This window comes from Apostichopus japonicus, chromosome 22 (genome assembly GCF_037975245.1).
Source record: "Apostichopus japonicus isolate 1M-3 chromosome 22, ASM3797524v1, whole genome shotgun sequence".
NCBI lineage: Eukaryota > Metazoa > Echinodermata > Holothuroidea > Aspidochirotida > Stichopodidae > Apostichopus > Apostichopus japonicus.
The window spans coordinates 22,802,144-22,823,803 of record NC_092582.1 but is presented as its reverse complement, the minus strand read 5'-3'; the positions used below and the strand labels follow the sequence as shown (position 1 = coordinate 22,823,803).

General features: G+C 36.4%; 1 protein-coding gene across 2 annotated transcripts in view; it reads left to right on the top strand.

Moving 5' to 3' along the window:
- Positions 1–7,172: 7,172 nt before the first annotated feature.
- The window catches only part of LOC139963417 (pre-B-cell leukemia transcription factor 1-like), a 76,911-nt gene continuing 62,423 nt past the window's right edge, over positions 7,173–21,660 (top strand). For both annotated transcript variants that reach the window (XM_071964161.1, XM_071964160.1), the window contains exons 1-2: positions 7,173–7,836; positions 10,069–10,142. In XM_071964161.1, coding sequence (XP_071820262.1) covers positions 7,568–7,836; positions 10,069–10,142 — 343 coding nt within the window. In that variant the 5' untranslated portion in view covers positions 7,173–7,567. The remainder of the gene's footprint in view (positions 7,837–10,068; positions 10,143–21,660) is intronic.

Sequence of the window (21,660 nt, the reverse complement as noted above, 5' to 3'; positions counted from 1 at the left end):
AACAGAAACATCTGATAAAGCGCTCGTAAATTAAATAAAGTTTGCTGGAGGAAAATATCTGTCAAAAACACTTAAGTGGGTGGAAAAAAAAGGAAAAAAAGAGAAGAGATATAATAAAAGATACGAATGTTTTAAGAAAGAATTCCCAGCTAAACGTTAGAGTCAACGATCGAAGGAAAATATCCTTCAAGCGAACCAGCAAAAAAAAAGAGAAGAAAAAAATCTTTCACGAAGCGATAAGAGAAATAAATGGAGTGGAACCTTTTACTGAAGAAGATATTTTTTCTAAAACTTATATCTAAGAGAATATTTTTTTTCTTCTTCATTTCGTCTTCGTCTTCTCTGCCTTCATCAAATCAATGCTCATTAAATGTTTAAAGGGACTCGAAGACATTTTACGGTGCAATTTTATCAAATTATTTCCATCTTACTTCATTAATCATATTCCCCAGGAGCTATCTTCAAACCGATCTACATTAAGTGTTTTCTTTCTTTCTATCTATCTTCCTCCTATTTATTTATTTCCTTATTTCTTTCTCTCTGCACATCAGGGAAACATTGCATTAAAGGTTGTCGATTTATGAAATCTCAGTAGGAATGTAAAAAACAAAAAAAAAATCATTGGATACTTTAGAAGCTGAGAATATAACTTTTTTATTTTTTTTTTATGTCAGAACAGCTGGGTTTTGAAAGATCTTAAATGACATGGGTTTACAACATATCAAATCTAACCGTGTATTCTTTTTGGTTTTTGTTTTTTTGATGCTCATATCTGAAGCCTTCTTTATCTTTGTGTATAAATGTACTGTATAAATGGTGTCTTATGAGATGTATATAAAAAGGAGAGAATAGTAACCGGGATTTTGAGTTACCTTCGAAATGATGGCGTTCAAAAGTGCAATCTCGGGGTTTAAGGATTGCTCTTAGACAAAACATTCATGAAGAGGTTAAAGTTCAGGCGAAATGGGGGGAAAGGAGTTGGGGAGGGGTCGCCAGGTGAGAGTGAAGGGTTGCAGTGGGAGGGGGAGGGGTTAGAACCCCCTCTTATATTTCTTGTTTGATTAATGAAGATTATACAGAATTCATCTATATAACTGAAATTCAATGAAATGAAAAATTATAAACATTCGACCAAACTCAGTTTTTTTTTCAAATGGCAAGAAATTTCAAATATATAGTAACAGTATTATCTTGTGTTATCAATCCAGCATTCAATCAATCAATACATTTACATGTCATGGTAATCAAACGATCTTAATTGGATATATATATATATATATATATATATATATATATATATATATATATATATATACATAAGATATATGTCTTCGTGATAACTTCGCAAACTTCATCGTGATAAACGTTAGTGAACGGGAGTCTTTGATGGGTACACACATGCCCTTTAAGCCTTAATCAAGTTAGCTTTGGTTACGCCGTGCAGCGTTTTCTTCAATTTTGCGCAAACCGTTTTTGAATGACCGAGAGTGACTTCAAAGTTACAGACGCTTTTTTTACAGATCGACAGCCGGTAGCAACTAACAATTATATCTACATTTACGATGTAGAGATATAACGTGACTGTTTTCGATTCGTCCGTCGTTTATAAGCCTTAGAGCATTGCAGTAATATACAGCTAACCTTACTATACAAATCAACTGAAAATTTTCTATTCGAATGGATTATATGTATATATATATGGTTTGTATACGGTGAAGAAGTCTTCCTTATATAAAATCTATAATATGAACCAAAGCCGTTCAATCAAAACTTCATAAAGAATTTAAGATAGGATGCACGAGAGGGCAGTTTCTCTTCGTGAGCAGCGGGCGTCGAAAGCTAGTTCCGGGGCCCGAGGACAATTACCGTATATGTGACCTGGCCATTTTTATTTCTTATGCATATTATGAGAATGAAAATATGTAATTCTTCATCATATATTTCCCGGGGCCATTTATATGTTGTCCCTATATACTTGACTCCGGGCTCCGGGGCTGTAACCACCGCTGACCCGTGTACCCTCTCACCAGGCATGTTCTTGGGTGAGGAGAGGACCGGTGCCAGGAGCAGGGGGAGGGGGGTTGAACATGCAGCATTCTAGCATCTTCACTAACAGTTAGCTTTATGTATCGAGTTAAACATGATTTTCGTTTATATTGATACATTTTTGCTTTGGTTTTGGTATTATTCTCGTGCAAAATAAATAGTGATATCATTCAAATTATCGTTATTCTCTTCATTGTTTCATGGTTTGTAATGAAACTTTACCAATTATAATAATTTGCACTGTCGTCGTCATTACGGATCGACTATAGTGTCGAAATAGGCATACATATGTTATTGAGCGGATAAATTTGATGAAGACAATGTGTATACATGTATATATATACAAAGAGAGCCTAAAATAACGCACTCAAGAATCAAAGTAAAAGACATAAACAAAAGAGCTCATTTCCAACTGAGAAAATCAAAACCAAATTGAAATTGAAGGTAATGCTATGTAGGCCTATATATGAAACTGACACAAAGTGATATAAAAGACTAAAAAAATGTATTTTTTATCAAACGTTTGCGTTATATATACTGGTATATAGTCTTACCAATATATCTCTGAGTATTTAACTCATATATACTTAACTAAATTCCAATGTGTTATCCAAAAGTTACGCTTTTGGGCACATATATATAAATTATGCTGAAAATTCTTTCATCAGTAAACACATAAGAATATTCCCCAAGCGTCACTTTATGGTACGGTATATACTTATATACCAGTCTGTGTTTTTTCTTCTTTTTTTACTTTTTCTATTTTGCTTACTGAATACGACGGCAGGGTGAACGACCGCGTGAGTTATACACTTTGTGTCAAACTCATGTAAAATTGAAATTCATCGCAGAAATTCGTTTTAAAGACATTTTTTGTTGTCTCCCTTTTTACCTTAAAGCCTTATCAGTGGTATAAAGTCGCTTTTAACTGCTAAAGCCCCTATAGCTGCTTGCTTAGGTAGATGACCGCACACACGCAGTGATAGATTAGTCTTCAAGAAGCAAGAGCTGTCTTAAGAATATCGTACTTAACAAAACAGGTTGCATTCCACCTAAATCTTTTTCTGTCAATTAAAGATAATTTTAAATGTTATTATCTCTCTCTATATCTCTCTCTGGCAAGACAAATATGGTAATGAAAATTGGAGCATTAAATTCGAATTTGGTCGATATGTGCAAATTTATGTTCAATTTACACAATGTGATAGTTGGAATATATCAAACTCTGACCATTTTAATTAATGTTTTTTTTTTATTGGCTTTGTTGGTTGTCAAGTTGTTGTTATTTTTGTTCTCTTTAACGAACGAGTGCGTTAGGTTCAATTTAGCTATATGTCACATTTGTGACCTGTACTTTCTTGTAAATGTAATTTTTTTATGATACATGCATGTGTTGAAGACACATATAGGTCAAAAATAGTACTTTGGGTATTATGAATAAAATCTTTTGGAGGGCTAGGCAGAACCTGAAAAGGAAAAAAGGTTGCAAGGCTGATTGCAAAAGACTTCCCAATTGTGTTTCTACCAATTGGTGTGAGATCACGCCCATTCCAAACTTTAAAAAAAGAAATAATAATAATAATAATAATAACAACAATAATAATAACAACAATAATATTAACAAATAAAAACAACAATATAACAACAATAATAACAACAACAACAAAAATAATAATGATGATAATAATAGTAATTGTCTTTTCACGTCAATGTGGATGCATTTTCGCCAGCAATTATATAGCTTATTTGACCTTATTACGTCATGGTTTGCGGGTTGTATAATTTTTCACTTCTTTTTCTATTTCTGCTTGTACATTGGTATTCTTCTTCAAACATGTAATTTCTGCTATACAATGTTATCTTAACGGAACCCCCCCCCCCTGTACTATAAATGAAACATATACCGGTCCCGTCGGTAGGGTGAGACTATGTCCATCCGGACAGGGACAGTGGGACATGTGACCTTATACAAAGTTACCACAACACTTTTTGAATGTTGTTTTCAACACTAGGGCATTTTAAGTTAACGACACTTCTTTCCTAAGGTTTCACTTTGCGCTTTTCAAGTACAGTTTTATTTCATTTTGTTAAAAACCAAATTAAAGGGTATTTTTATATAACGAGATGGAAGTTTACAATTGCCAAAAACTTGAAAAGGTTTTTTACCCCATGACAATTTGGTACTATAACGACAACGTTTGTCAAAACTCAGTTGCTGTTGTCAAAAATTATACAAAGGTGATATAAACCCAACCATGAACTGGACCTTTCACACAATGAACCACCACCGCCCACCCCCCAAATCCCCCCCCCCCCCAAAAAAAACAGTTAAGCAAAACTCTTATAGAAACTTATTTCGTTCGAATTTCGGTTAGATTTATCTCCGCTGTGATTATATAGCAAGAAGACTTCAGCATGTTAAATATGAAATAATCGATCCTCTTGTATACCTGAATATCTGTTGCTATTTCTTTATATACTGCACTGTTCATTTTCCTTTGGTAGGATATTGCTTGGACCAGTAATAATTCTAGAAATTCTGACGTTTTTAAATAATCTAACCTGTAATATTGGCGGTAATTGTTTTTCGACATCAACACTGCCTACGTTGGTTCCTATTAGAGAAATACATATAAATATTAGAAGTATACTTAACATAATAAACAAACAAGCTAGCAACCATAGCCTATTCCACTTCCTATAGCTTTTTTCTTATATAGCAGCATTATGACATCACACAGTGGCCAAATTTGGCAACTTTCTGACACAATACGGAGCAATATTTTTCTTAGATATAGCTCTGTGGAAGATCTGTTTATCGCAAGTATATCTCTACCATGTATGATAAATAGAACGGTTGGAATTGCTGCATGCCGCCCATACAGGTCTCGCACCACAATTAATTGTTCAATTGACTTAAACACTAAACTCGTCACTTTCAAGACCTGCCAAAGCATAGATAGAAGTTTTCAACTGGTATATCCTACCCACCACATTATAGCTGAGATCTTAGCCTATCATGGCACTTGCAAACTTACATATAAAGACCGTTATATTTTGAGCTAGAAGAGGAGCAAGTTTAGCATACTGAACCCCCACCCTTCCATTTGCTCGCTCGGAGTAATATCAACATTTAACCAAAGATTTTCTAAAATGGTTTATATCACCTTCGATCCTCCCTATTGTCACACCATCTGTACTTTAAATTATGTTCTTTCATATAAAGGCAGAACAAACAATGACAGTAACTGATAACATGCTTAAACAAGCTTTATCTTTGGTACTTTTACCTCTATTCTCTGACAATGGTTAACCTTTCGAGCGGATGTACACTACTTTAATTGTGATGCGGTACCTACATACTATACCGGTCAGTGGTACTAGTAAATAGAGGGAGCTGTTTACGATGTACTTATGTACTAGTATGTCGGGTCAGCGCGACCTTTACAGCACTAACATAGTTTCTGAACTAGTTCTGATTGTCAATGATAATTTGGGTTCACAAGGCAATCCCAATTGAGAGTCGCATAGGATTTCACTCTGATTGAATTAATATTCGAGAGGTAAATTTCTTTTTGACCAATGAATTAAGCACATAATTAATGTTGGCACCACGCTTGGTGAAATAGTTTGCATTCGGTATATTCTCTATTTATACAAAGGGCCTATACCGGTTTCGTGTTATCGATAGCTGAGGTAACTTGCACTGCACGTTAAGTGAACATGAACTTGCAAACAGTCGTGATGTCATAGTTACAATCCGTGACAATACAATCTTTCAGTTTAATTTTTTGATTTTCACTCTATTGATTTTACCGCCTTGGACTCAGGATACAGGTTCAACAATATTTCTCCCAAATATGCCAAAAAGTTTAAACAAAAAGAAAAAAGAGAAAAGAAGAAAAAAAGTTAACTTTTTCAACTTAAGTTCCAGAAGCATTTTGTGTACGGCTAACCCCTCGCAACATTTTCCCTCTCTGAAACGTCCTAAATTCGGAATGTCCTATTTAGGCAATCATTATCTGCGGAGAGGTGGAAGGGGGGTAGAATCTCCACAGTGATTTCAGCCACCCCAAAAATATGGACCAATACTTACCATATTAACGTACATCTAGAAGGCGTAAAGCTTACACTAAATGTAGGTTTCAGTCAGGTAATACCCATATTATGCGGTCTCTACCAAATTGGGTGCAAACAAAATTTAACAAGTTTTTTCAAAGTGGATTTATGACATCGCACCCGCTTGCATCAAGTTCACTAATTTTGGTACCGTAACAGTATCAACTTACAAAAGGTATCTCGAAACGGCATGAAGGTCTAGGAATTGCGGACGCAATTGCAGCAAGGAGCTTGAAGATTCCCAATATTTTTTTTTAATCAAGTTTCTTGTGAAGGAGAAATTTCTGGCAAGATCATTAATTTGCTATCAATGTCTGTGATGTGTATAAAGATTAAAACATGTCCAGCGATGGCAAAATTCAAGAGGCGAAAGAATTCCCCATCCCCATCCGTTGAGCCATCGACCAGTCGGTGCGCCATGAAAATAGTGAAATATCCACCTTGGTCAGCGAGTTGTATATACTCGTGGTTCATCAATTGTTTGAAATTGGACAGTGTCCTTCCCAACTCGATACACAATTCATTTTACCGCCTTTTTTCGGTAAATTCATCATCGTTCGTGATGCTTCAAAATTACAAGATTTATTGCCTAGTGATGGAGAGATAATTTGCTATCACCGTTTGTTGTCGAAATTATTTATCAATCTCGGTATTCTTCGTGGAGTAGTACTGCAATATAAACAGACGGACAACAAAGGGCTTGTCCTATTCCGTCAGACAAAGAATTGATTGATCTGAACCAACCACTATAACAAAAGGGTTTAATAGAAAGTTCTAAATTCACATGGGTCTTATTAATATTATTTATGAAAATTATTTGATTTTAACAAATATAAATTTTAATAATAAATAGATTTATAATCATTTCAGTTCAAAAAGAACATACTGATATGGTAAACAAAGCAGTGGCTATAGCAAAACATAACAAAGTCCCTATTATAAAGTCAGTGCATCTGTTGGCATAGTAACTGTCATTCATGACAATGGGCGGAGTCTATTCTTGACAGACCCTTGACACGTTAGCGCTTTGACTGGCATCTGTCCCTATTCATCTACATTCTCCACCTCCAATTATCAAAACATTTCACCAACTTTTCAACAGTTTTTGCTCGCCGACTGACAGTGACGGAATCCCCTACTTGTTGAACTACCAATTTTGATAGATTTACTGACATACATGGATATATTCCGGTGTGGATTTTAGTTATTACTGGGGAGTGGATAACGTGAATTTATACTTCGCTGTGGCTATTCTTGTACATAATTCACCTGTATGAGGCTGGAACTGTCAGGCGCAGAAGCTTGCAGACTCACATCAAACTACCCTCAGGGAAACTGCATTTATAAAACCCAACTCGGCCTCTCAATGATTGTTTGAAAGCTAAGAGACTTAGACTAAGGTATGGAGGATCAACAACGTTCTTTACAGCATCAAGCAGGCTACAATATGCCGCCAGGACACATCGTTCCACCGATCGGACAGAGCGGTGGCTTGGTACCTCACGCCGGGATGCAGCCGGTTAGCGTGAGCCACGGCAACGACGGCTCTCAACAGGCATCTCCTCAAACCGATCGTCCTCATTCCCAAGAAACTAGGAGGCAGGAGATTGGTGACATTTTACAGCAGATTATGTCTATAACAGATCAAAGCTTAGATGAGGCTCAAGCCAGGTGAGGCAGTCTATGAACACTCTTCAAAGTAGTCGTTTCTCTCATCAGAGTCACTGCAATATTTGCTCATTGCAGTCTTCAAAATCAGCCTAGCCTACTATAGGCCATTTAATCCTAACATAAAATCACAGACGTTAGTATCGTGAACACATTACTGAGTAGTTATTGACTAGCTTATTTAGACCAAGAGGTAGATACAGTCTGAATTTGATGTTAACTATACGATCATTAACACTAACAATTGGCATTGTCTTGGCTGGTCTCGTCCTACACAAGCACATTAACCAGTAATGATATTGCATGATATGTGTGTAATGAGCCTGCAGTTTAGAACAGTTTAAACACAATGTTGTTGTTATTTTACAATTACTATTAGCAAATGCCAACAGCTTCATTGATACTGATAGTGATACATTGATAGGTTACATACTACAGTAGGTCATTCATTGTTGATGTGCAGTGCCATACAAGTACTGTGCATGATGTACAGATGGTTTAAACATAGGTACAGGCCAATTTTTGCTGGAAGTCTACATTGCTTTTAATTAGTTTTTAGTCTAACATACTGTTTAATATTCACATCTGTGCTCTCAGTGAAAAAGAACTTGAAGCTGTGGAAATTATTTTCTGTGACAATTGAGGCAAATACTACACCAAAATGACTGGTGTAGGACTCTAGGAGGCAATAAAATATTAGTTTTGTCAGTTGAGGTAGAACTTTACACTGTAGAATGGTTGACATAAATATAGACCTAGCTCTGTTTTTTTTGGTGACCATCTATCCAACCATGTTTGTCACCTGTTTTGCTGTTTCCAAACGGATGGGGACAAATTCAATCCAGCTACTATAATACAATCGGTGAAAGGGACAAGTTAATAGATTTTGACCCCCAGGAGGATTTTGATTTTCAATGTAATACGGAAATGCCAACTTCAATATATTCGATTTTATTTATATAGGCTACTAACAGTATCATTGACTAAACACAGGTTACAGTACTTGATCTAAGGTTTGGGGGGGGGGGAAGGGGATGTTAACCATTCAGGCATTGTCGATCTAAAACCCAAAATGGTACCAACATCTTAAGGTGTGTCATTATACAACTATACCTTGGTATGCCCAGTAGTTCAAAGCGACGGTATGGAAATATGCCTTTCACCGACAGCCTGCCTACAGATACTTTACTCATACCGATAATTCTTATAGGCCTAGAACTTAGAAGTAGCTACTGGCAATTGGTTTTAGCAATTGCATACATTCTACGTGGAAAATTGCATCATATTTGTTTCACTATATGTAGCACCTCAATACAGTGTGTACTAAATACAGTACAATTCTACAGTGCTCACTGTAGTGTGGGTCTGTGCAGACCGCCTAATCTAGCCAGTATAAAGACGACTGAATCAAATTTTCAAACTAATAGAAACAAGATTCTGAGATGGCAGTACTTAAAGGCAATAACAATCACCTATATAGTTTTGAGCTTCACAAGGGAGAAGCACAGTAGTATATTTATATGCAGTATGCTATTTTGTGTGAATTTTGATGTACAGAACAAGTACAGTAGATATCAGTAATTTACAGTCAGGAGACAGATATCTGATTTTCTTCACACCAGTGGACCTTACCAACAACTTGAAACGAATATTGATAGGTCTGTAATTAATACTGAATTGGTAAATTTAAATCACTTTCAACATCAGACGAAGTATGAACACTTAAAAATGTAGTCCCTTACCTGTACACATCCTTTTGCAAGCCTGTATGCTTTCATAATGCTTATATTTATGAACTACCATAATCTTATTAATCTAGGATATATATATTAATGGCTTACCAAAAACTAAAGCTCTGTTTCATTGACCAAATTTGCACATCTATTCCCAAATTCAATTTACCACCATTGTAAAGCAGTGTTGTTGGATAGCATATGTATTACCCATTTTCCATTTTTATGTTGAGACTTATTTTACATTTTTGTGTTGAGACTTTTGGCCTTTATTGCCATTTAGCTTTGCGAGTGTCATTCTTTTGCTCTGTAAATAATAGTTTAGAATATATATTTACATAGCTTGGATAACTGCATTTAGTATGTTAGACCTTTAAAAAACTAAGAAAAAAGAAGAAGCCCTTTATTCCTCATGCATCAGCTTTCCTCAGCTATCCATAGTACTACAGTATCTGCTGATAATAATTTTTGCAAAGTTTGTGTGTAACATTTTTCTTTTCAGAAAACATGCACTGAATTGTCACAGAATGAAGCCAGCTCTCTTCAGTGTGCTGTGTGAGATTAAAGAAAAAACAGGTAAGTTTGGAGTATGTTACTGATACAACCCTCTCTGTCCTGAATATAATATGATCTTCGATATCCACTTGTAAACAAAAGGGAAAGATAAATAAATAGATATAGAGCTCTATGAGTCGTTATTAAAAATGTGCTATCGGAATGTAGTTAAGTTTAATACATTGTCATCAATGAAAGAACCAATTTAATCTTCAATATTAGTAGGTTTATTGTGTGGTGAAAGGGAAGATCCATACACTAAGATGCCCATTAAGAGAGTTGGGGAGCACATTAGGATCATATACTTTGATGTGAGTTTCTAGACACTTGAAGATCTGCTATGGTAACTATATAATGTAGGAATTGCAAAATTGTATCGCCTGTCAAGATTGTAAAGAACAATGCCTTAAACAAATATTGTACTAACATTGTCTGCTACTGTACAGTACAGGCTATTGGGTATACCTGAAATGAGAAGGGAGACTTGTTCTGTTAAATTCTTTACACAGGGCAATGTGATCAATACTCCTGTGTTGTATCAATTGGTTTCATCTTTGCTATTCAGTAAGGATTTCTATACAAGATTTCAAGTAAAACCCTAGGAAAGGTGTCCTTTGAGGTGGTTGCACACAGCATTGTGCACTGAAACCCTGTTGCATATACTGTATATGGACCTACCCTAGAAAATAGTACTAAACTGCTGAAAAAAATCATGATGGTTTTTAAGCTCCACTTCTATAGTATTTCAGGAGTCTGTTACTTTTATTTTCAGGATAGATAACTTGTAAATAAAGAATCAACTTAAAATTGATAGTGACTTAATAGGTTAATATGTGTGTCTGCTGCGCTTTTCATAATACTGTTTTACAGTAGTAAGTTAATGCTCTGTACCTGTACACAGTTGCATTTACATGTGAAATGTATTGCCGAACATTACCTTTGAAGCGCTTGAAAAATATAGTACAGGTTATTCACATTATTGTGAAAGTGACAAATTATGCAGTTTTTGTAGGAAGAATTAGGCTTCAGCCTTGGAGATAGCAAAAGTGAATGCCAGAGCAATACAACTATTTATCCCATTATACTTAACTTCCATGGGCAAAGGAATGGGTCAATATGCATTGATGTAATTAAAGCGATCAACATGCTTGAAAAAAAAAATAGCTTGAAAAACTTTAGGATTCCCACAGATTGCTCTGGATAAAGTTAATGCTTTCAAGGACCTGTAGATATGTGAACTGTTTACATTTAAATAAGGTCAATGCAGTAAGTAAGAAACATAGGCTACATACAAGTATGTGTTATTATTTACTGTATGTTGTCTGCCATTTAACTCATATATATTGTAATGGTAGGCTGCATGTACAGTACTGTACAGTAACTAGTAGTAGGGGAACAGCAATCAGACATTTGAAACTAATGAGCTCAACATGAAAAACTGAGAATTCTTTGACTAACATCGGCTCTGACAGGAGTGAAGGATATCAGCGAGTAATAAGCTGAAAGCTGGGCCACATCTGGACCCCCCTCCTAACAACCTCCTTGGGGCTTGTCTGCATGGTGTCTCAGATAACTGGGTATTAAAATTCCATCCAGAACTTATCCAATTTGAGTAATTGATCATTTGATACATGCAAAGTGAATGTTTGCTTGAAAGGCTAGACATAGGTCTAGCCTAGGTAAGGTCTCAGATCACACAACAACAGAAGGGAAAAAAATATGAAGAAGAAGAAAAAGAGAAACGGGTCTTTGTACCTTCCGATTTCAACCCCAACTCTGAAAGTTCACGACATTGGAGGCCTTTGTGCCTGAGAGAATGTGAGTGAGTCGATCCCTGTAATGTATCGCCAGCTGGCCTGCCTCGGTAATAACATTTAATGTGCCTTAAAAAATTTTGGGGTTTTGTTTTTTCATATCAAGACATTGAAAATCCCCCCCCCCCCTTCCATATGAATGTCTTGAAAAGAGCTTGTTTGTGGTGGCTATATTATAGATTTGTAGGTCAGAGATGAAACTTTTTGCGTTGTTATCTATTTTCCCTGGTTATATGAGGAGAGCCAAGTTCAAGCTATTAACTGCCACCACTGCAGACCCCAGAAAGTTAAAGAGTCAAGTAGACCAATTAGCTGTCAGTACATTGATTTATCTGTTTAGTCTATTTGTAATATATGCCAGTCAAAAACCCAGCTCGAAAAAAAAAAAAAAAAGAAAAGGAAAAAAAAGGCCAATTTTCAGATAAAGGCATCCTTAATACGTAATGAAATTCCAGCCCCATCTTGTATCAAGTTTTATATACCTCACAGAAAGGAATACATACTGTACAGTATAACTAAGAGGACAGGAAATTTTGTCAAACCTACGGTCTTTGTAATTTTCCATTTTGACATCCTCTGTGTACAGTTCATGTCCTAACTTCTAATCGTTAAGTTTGCAGAATTCAGGATTCGTGAAAAAAGGTTACTTAGTTGGTTATCGGTTGAGGAATACCTTTAAATTTTCACTGAGTCTGTTTGTACGATTGTCCTGTATCGTGTTTTACTATGATGCTGTCATATTTGAATTGACCACCCACTGGCAGAACCTAAAGTTACAAATAAGCACAGAACTGGGACAACAAAACAGGCGATTTATAAGACTCCAGATGATAATCTGGGCGTCAACACTTGAAAACTTGGGGAGATGCAGAATGGTTGTGGGATGAGGGAATCGCTGTGGGGAAACGACAGGGTACATGGTGATTTGTCATGGATTCTAATAGAAGCTATTTTAAGCGCTCCATGGTTAAAGGATGTGCTCTATAATGAACATCCGTCATTTACTTACAGTACACTCTACATTAGTTTTTTTTACCTTAGACTATGTTGAGAATGTATTTTTAAAATTGGTAACCAAAATGATGGCTGTGAATCATCCAGTCACTGATGTAAATTTATGACCCTAGCACACACAGGAGACTTTTATTATATATAGTATCTGTATAACAGCATGCATGGATATGAGGACCAGTAGAATTCCTCTTGCTATGAGTACCAGTGTGAGTGAGTACAAGCCTGATCTTGTGTGAAAATTACAGTGGTACTTAATCTTGTACTTACAGCATATCGATACAATTTTGCCAAAATGAAAAGAGTACAAAGCCATGGGTGGGGGGGGGGGGGGTCAAGTATGAGTACACTGGACTATGCTAGAACATGAGTACAAGTGTGGAATCAATAGAGGTCTGTCATACAGTATATATTATGTATGCCAGTATCTATCTGGTACACTTGATTTGCAATTTTCATAATGTTGATCTAAGGAATCCACCCACCCCTATGATGAAATTTAAACTCAATGCTCAAATCATTTTACAACCTTTAACACAACCCGCATTAATGTCGGAACACACTTCCCGAAATCCATTACAAGATACCAGAATTGGAGTTACGACACTTACAGCAAGTTCCGTGTTCAAAGTTTGAATTCATGAAAGAAAAATTTCTCAGATTGTCAAAAAAAGCAAATGTTCCTTAATTGTAGAATTTTATTTTTTGCTAATATTGTGCTATAATGCACGTTTGATTCAATCTCGTCCAAAACCCGCCGTAGTATCCGTTGAACAAGAATGTATTAACATTATCAGTGAAATAATCCCCTGTGGAGCCTGAATATAATCTTAGGTACCATTAGCAGAAAACTTCTATTCCTCCCCAATCCTTTTGTGGATAAGAAACACAGCAGTGGAGGAATGGAAAGAATTGTCGATAATAAAACTTGCATTTCAATCGACCCTGTAAACATTCTGTATTAATGTGTTTTGATCTGGCTGCCAACTGAATATATAGCTGCACAATTTTTCTTACTTTTATGACACACACTTACAACAGCATATTTGCAAATTGTCTCTCCGAGCAAGCTTCTGTTTTCTAAGGAATGTTATGAATTTACAAGAACGAGAGAGAGAGAGACAGGAAAGGGAAGAAAAGAAAAGAAAAAAAAGCTGTCGAACCCCGTTATTATTTTTTTTTTTGGTCTCTTCAAAATTCTCCTAAACATGTAGAGATGTTCAGAGTATGGGACTTTTGACGATTCATGCTCTATTAATCTGGTTAGAGTTAAGTTATCTTTATTTTTAGTGTAGAACTCTTGTTGGGTTAGATGAAGGCTTTCCTCTCTACTTCATTTTGCAGAGAGCAAACATGTTCTACGAGTCACGATGATATACAGTATATGCATATTCTTGGCCTTATCTGATTCTTGCCTCCAACATGATTCCTTGAAACATTTGGCAACATGAATGGTAACAACATATATACTGTACATTCTAGGTGTCAACTAGTTCCCAGTATCAACACCTAATAATGCGCCCTTTTTCGGATGTGGGTTGATGTGAAAGGTGATTCTAAGGGCAACTACAGTTCAAAGGTTGAATGCCTTATATTACAAGATAAGACATTACTGTCTACAGTGAACTTGACAACTTACAGGCAATGAATCCTGTAACAAAAATAAGTGACAGTGATGTGATATTAAATGTGTATTATTGTGACTCATACAATAAAGGGTACTCTACAGTGGGGGATTCAAAACCTTGCGAAGCTACGTGCACTAGAAGTTTAGTTTGCTAAAAGCAACACACACATTCCGTTAATAAAAATAATGAAAAAAGACCAAACAGATCCCCAACTCTGCCATCTTTTTTGGTACTTTTGTGTTGATTTGTGTAGTAAATATAAATAATCACACAACAATATACTTTTTTGATAAAATTATGTCCAATTCGCAGAGATCGGGAGCGAATGAAACATTCAAACCCCCCCCAAAAAAGGTGTCCCTTGTTTGTAAACAACTGTAACTATCGAAAAAAGACACATGCTTGAGCAAGTGGCTTTACCGTGAATGTAGTATTGGAAAAAAATTGTAAAGCTTAGGACTACATTGTGAATAATTAACTCCCTGGATATTCTCAGTACAGTCGTGGATTCAACTGGCAGCGAAGCAGTCCATGATGACTCCGATGGGTATATTTTGTGAATTGTGTACTTTTGAACTTGCTGCTATGGAAACATCATTTGGGTGAGAGGGAGAGACCTGGAGTTGTTGGAAATTTGAGGTAGACAAAATTATTTTAATGGTGCTCGGCATATAGTGATTGTGCAAAATTCATAGCTAATGTACAAGTATAGTATAAATCAATGTAGAGGTCAGTAGTACATCCACCCATGCATGTGCATGTTTCTGACCGTTTTGTACACAAACTGGGAAATGTTTGATGAATGTTTGATTCGCTCAGTCTCTGCTAATGGGCCAGACAAAAAGTACTTTGTCATGATGATGTGATAACTTACTACGTAGCATTAGTAACAAAACAAAGAGTTTTTAGACCAGTCAAGATTGGCTGCATAATGAGGCTTGAAGACGTTGTGTTACTGTACAATAGATTACATGTATGCACAGTAATGTATAAACCGTACTCTTCCAAGCTTGCCAGACTGTGTCACAGTTTGGGAAAATTCTAGCCTTTGGCATGTACATGTAGATATGTGTGTACAAGTTGTATACAACCGATACTGTATCTGCTGGAAGCATCTTAAAAAATTTATAATGCGTGCAATGAGTTTGTCATGTCTGGTTTCTAGTGTCGGTTCAATCATGCATAAATAATGTCATGATCGTGTCTTCCTACACATGTTGGGTTATTAAAAGGAAAGTCTACTCTAGGGTCCATATGAAACCAATACAGTTTTGCATCTTTTTTTTAATTTAATTTTTCATGTCAGACAAAGGATTTGTCATGAAATACAGAGAATTGAGAAAGAGATACGATTTTCATGGAAATCTAAGTTGTAACATTGACGGAGCAAGCCAAATGAATGGTTGTTCGTCTCAATGTGACATGATGACGTCACAGAGAAATGTTCTTTTTTACGAGACAAAGACGATACTAGAAGATGTTACTGGGTACCGTACGTGGGATTGTGAAGTAGAGGAACCGTACGTTGCGGTAGCCTGTCGAGTTTTAAGGAACGGCTGATCTTTAATGTGCAGCGGTATGAACTACTTTTTTGTTTTCAAAGCAAAAACATTATTCATAACTTTATCTGAATCTACAATAGACATACTATACCAAGGTCTGCCATACAGATCTGCCAAACCTAAATTTAGAATGTAGTTGGAATGGCCGTTAACTGTTGGGCTATACTTAACAGTACGTGCTAGCTGCATAGCACACCTATTTGGTAGAGTAGAAACTGTGATGTCATTATGCCTCCTTGTGTAATATTGCACTACAATATACTGTAGTGACTAAAGTGAATCTGGCGGGCAGTGGAAAATGGTAGGAGATGGGATATGAGATGGGATATGGGATATGAGATGGGATATGGGATGAGATGGGATATGGGATGAGATGGGATAGGATATGAGATGGGATATGATATGGGATATGAGATGAGATGGGATATAGGATGGGATATGGGATGAGATGGGAATGGGATAAGATGGGATATAGCATGAGCTGGGATAAAGCATGAGCTGGGATGTTGGATGAGATGGGATATGGGATGAGATGGGGTGGGATATGAGATGGGATATGGGATGATATGGGAATGGGATGATATGGGATGTGGTAGAAGATTTGATATGGTAGGAGATGGGATCCATATTATAGGGGATGGGATGTGATGTTGAAAGACTTAGGTGTGATCGTAACACAGTGACATTCCACCTCATTCCTACAGTACTCTCCTCAAGAATACAGTACTCGTGTAGCTTTTTCCTTATTCTACCATCCGAAGTGTGTCTAGAAGAGTCTTGACTGATCTAGGATGTGACATCCAGAATAAAAGATTCTTTGAAAATCTCTGCCATACAGTATGTTGCTGTATCAGTATCTTACAGGGCAGGCACTGTCTTATCTTGTGTTTCTTAATCCCCCCTCACCGGTGTGCATCACACACATTTACAGCTCAGCCGTTCCATTAATCGTATTAATATTAACCTCCTTTGGGACTGAACCCCCGAGGAATGTATCCTCCGATCCCCGCTGCTGGTAGAATGAGACACATTCATGCTCCGTTTTGAAGGTTACTTAAGGACGATGATGGTAAACAGCCCTCTGGTAAATAAGAGCACGGATAAAAATGGTTTCAACGATCAGACAGGACTAAAGGCTCTCTGTGTTCCAGATTGCGATTAAAAAAAGAATTCATGCTCACCAAGAAATGGTGTTAATGGGTGAGAGAATTACTGCGATATGTATTTGAAAGAATAGTTGATTCCAGTTCGACCCTACGGCAACAATCTGCTCTCTATATGTACATTCTCAACATTTACTGTGGGAAATCATTGCACATTGCTTAAAAATTACTTTTAAGTTGAGTGCCAGGAGTACTCCCCCCCCCCCCCAACCCCCTCTGCAATTTTTGTTAGAGCTACTGTACCAAAAAATCTCTGATTCCACTCCCCTTCTTCGCTGTGGAATGTAAATTTATTTTTTTGGCAGCTTATTAATGTATTGTATACACTGTTTACGTAGCGACTCTGGTAACAATATGTGCAGGCTGGGCATAAACCATTTTGACGCAGCTTTACTTCTTGCTCTCACAGAAACGTTACATTCTCTTGAAATCGTACTGTACCTGCGGGCGGTACAAAAAAAACAAAAAAACAGTCGCATCCGTTCAGAAGAACATGCATCCCCTGCTCTATCGAACATGAAAAATATGAATTAAAAAGTTCTCTATAAGAACAACACACAAATTTATGCTTGTTTTCTTCCTTTGCCTGACTTGTTTTCTCATCATTTTATGTGTACAAAACCTTGGAAGGCAGTATTGTTGCAATACTTTGAAACCCAAAATTTTGGTTAGAAAGTTTGAAATTTAACAAATGAACTGCTGTACACCTGGATTATCTGGCATAACAGTCCTTTTGATCTACAGTACTTATATCATAGGACAGAAGAATTATTTTATTGGCACATCATCCCACCAGTTGCAACACTGCAGGTACTGTGCTATATTGTACTGTACTGTGCTGTACTGTACTGTACTATACTGTACAATATTAGGCTGGTCGACCAGCTGGTCCTATCCATGTCATTCTCCACTTCTATGTACTGTACGGTTAATAGGTGATCTACTGTATACTGTTGTATGCAGAGTACATTAGTACTATACTATAGGTCTGTACTGTAGGTATGTACACACAACAGTACAGCCAGAGTCCCAATTGATAATAATACTACACTGCATACCCTCTGGTACTACTATGGTATCAGTTATCTGACAAATGATCAGAGAGGGCTGAAGGTCTCCTCTCCAAGGAGTTGAGTCTCTTCAGGAGTCTGCCAGTATCTTATTACACACATGTACTGATTTCAAGGATACCTAAGGACAAACTTGCCCTGCATTATGGAACTGATCTTGCCCATCAACCCCCAGGCTACAACTAACCAAACTGTTTATGATATCGTCAAGCACAGTGGCTGGCATCAGATTCCTCTACTGTCTATTCCGAATATTTCTCTCTGAAATTTATGAATTTATGATGATCATGTACTTCTGTACTTCATATAGGTATTTTTTTTGTAAGTTAGCTTAAAAAGAGTATCATAAAGTTATGAATGCAAAGTCTGCAGTTGGTCATGTGCTTTAGCATGAAGAGAAAATGATACGCAAAAGACTAAAAATTAGGGCTTAAATCCACGACTGAGCTTTGATAAGTTTACTGTCATAATAATGTTGTGTATTGCTCAATGCATATTATGCTGTCCAGTACAGTTATATAACCTCTTTGCTTTGTTCATTATACAGTACACTGGCAGTTCCTACGATGCCAAAAAAGTGGACAATTTTTAAACCCTGAACATTCCTTCAGAGCTGTTTGGCTAATTTTCTAAATTGCAGTGGGTTTATCCTGCCCATTTTCTGTTTTATCCTTCACAGCTGTACATGCATTTACACTACACCAGGCAAAGAATGTTAAAGTAACAGTGTTGTTTTGTCATTGTGGTCGTCATCAAAACAACATTGTATTGATTATAGCTTTGGTATCATGCCTTTTTTATTTTATTTACAAAGCATTTGTCTCAACTGCCACTGTTTCAGACAGAAAATTTTATTGAGAGTTATGGAAAGGCAAGGCTATACAGATATCAAAGATTATGAAAGATATGATGCATGGGTAAACAAAGTTTTGATAATAGCTTAGATAATAGCTTAATTATAAATATATAAATATATATATATATATATATAAATATATATATATATATATATATATATATATATATATATATATACTGTATATATATATATATATATACTGTATATATATATAATTGAAATCTTAATGAGTTGTAAATCCAGAACAGTGAAAGAACTTTCAGCTTCCACCGGGATTCGAACCCGGACCTTGATATATATTTATATATAGCAAAGCAAAGCTCAGATGATTTATATAAATAAAGCAAAGCAAAGCTCAGATGTAACTTTACCTTTGTTTTTATTTACTTGATCTTGTTTTCTTAATTTGCTATGCTGCTTTAAGTATTTAAGTCTTTCATCAATGAAGCAAACATGATTTGGAAGGTCTCATCCTCCCTGGTTTTTTTTATATATTTTTTTTTATGCACCGCCATTACACTAATGCAGACATTTTTCATGGTTCCCTGTCCCATTGATTGAGAAGCAAAAGGAGTCTTTTATGCTTTGCTTGGATTAGGATGATAAATTGAAGATAACCGTTCACAGGGATTGAGAGGAGGAGGAGGATGTTTAAAAGTAAAAAGAGTCGATAGAGGGTGGGCAGAAAAAAAGAAATGAAAGAAAGAATGAAAGAAAAGAGATCAGTCGTGATGCTCTTTTGATTCCAGGCTAACACAATAAAACATCGTCGGTGAGAACCTGAAGGGAGAAACTTGTCAAGGACAGACATATCATGGCATCTATTGTGCCTGTAAAAATCCTTCTTGTTTGGGGACACGGTTTCTTGTAGTTAAAACTGGATGATCAAATCGGAACGGCAGACGAGGCTAGTTAAAATACAGAGGTGATTTGTTCTGGGCTGTCAAGTGGAACCTGGTATCTGGGAGATAAGTAACGGTCGTTTTTTTGTTTGTAAAGAGCTGGTTTTTGTAAGCTGCGGTTTCAGCTGTCTTATGTATTGGACATTATGCTGAATCTCAACACAGTACATTATAATGTCAAGTCGACAAAAGCAAAACCTTTTAGACCGATTACTGTACACAGATAATTTACCAGGATTGTTACCGGCTCACTTCAGTTGAACCTGTACGTTACTTTCTACCATCGTAACCTCCCCTCTCTTCAATATTAGGGTGGGGTTGGATGCATGGATGGATGGGGGATAACACTTGAAAAGAGACATATAACTGCTGCTGTGTCAATGGACACTGTCTTTCTCTACTGTACATTATGCTGAAAGTCTGCACGTTTTTTTTTTTTTTTTTAACATTTCTGCAAAATGATATGCAAATAATGGCCGATTAGTTACTCAAAATCCCCCAAAAAGATGTACTAGTCATGGTAGGTACATCATCTTTCCATAATTATGCAAAAATTCATTAACCTTGAGCAGTACTGGCCTATAGATAGATCTACAGTATAAAACAACAAACTTCAGTAGTCACTGCACTGTAATACTACATTGGATGCTTACTGAACTTGGCAACAGCTCCATTGCAAGCCTGCCTGCCTGCCAGAAAAAGAAGAAAAAAATAGGTACATGTATGATGCTCATCAATATAAGGAACTAGTTTTTTTAAATGTTTACTTTCACCTTCTTGAAATGACCCCTGAGGTCACTACTGCTTACTCATCTGTTGACCTCTCTTGGAACCACAAAGTGTTAGTAGCTACCCACACTACCCGACTGCAGTACTGTACACTTTTCCTATCCTGTTCATATGCATTCCACACTGCCAACAGCAGCTCTGTGTAGCTTGGGCAGTCTTTGGAAGTGCACAGGCATACAAAGTATGTCAGTATATATTCAATACTGCCTAGGCTGTGGGGCTTGTAGGATGTATGTACATAGACCATTTGGTCTTTGCTTATGTAGCTCTGAGTTGCATACGACACCACTGTATGTGCAAGGTATTCACAGGGTATGATTTAGTGTTCAAACTTAGTGTTCAGATGTCTGTCTAGCAGTTTTGACTCGTTTATCAATACTGTGGTTCCAGTGTATACAAACAGCATGGATACTGTATAACACATCCTCCCACTTGTGCAAGCAAATTGACCAGTTTCCATAGATAGTGTTTTGCCATGTGATAACAGATCAATAATGTTTCTTGATATAAACACTTCAAATTTAAACAACAAATCATTGCAGTGTAGTGTGTGTAAGATTGCTCTTCGAAGCAAAAATTTGAAATTTATAAAAATTTGAAAAAAGATTCTAGTTAAAATTAATTCCAGCATCCAGTTACTGTACATAATAACCCTTTCACACATTTTAATATGGGTCAAACATAAATGTCATAGTAAAGAAATAGTGAAAGCAGTGAGAAAGTGACAAATTCCATGAATGA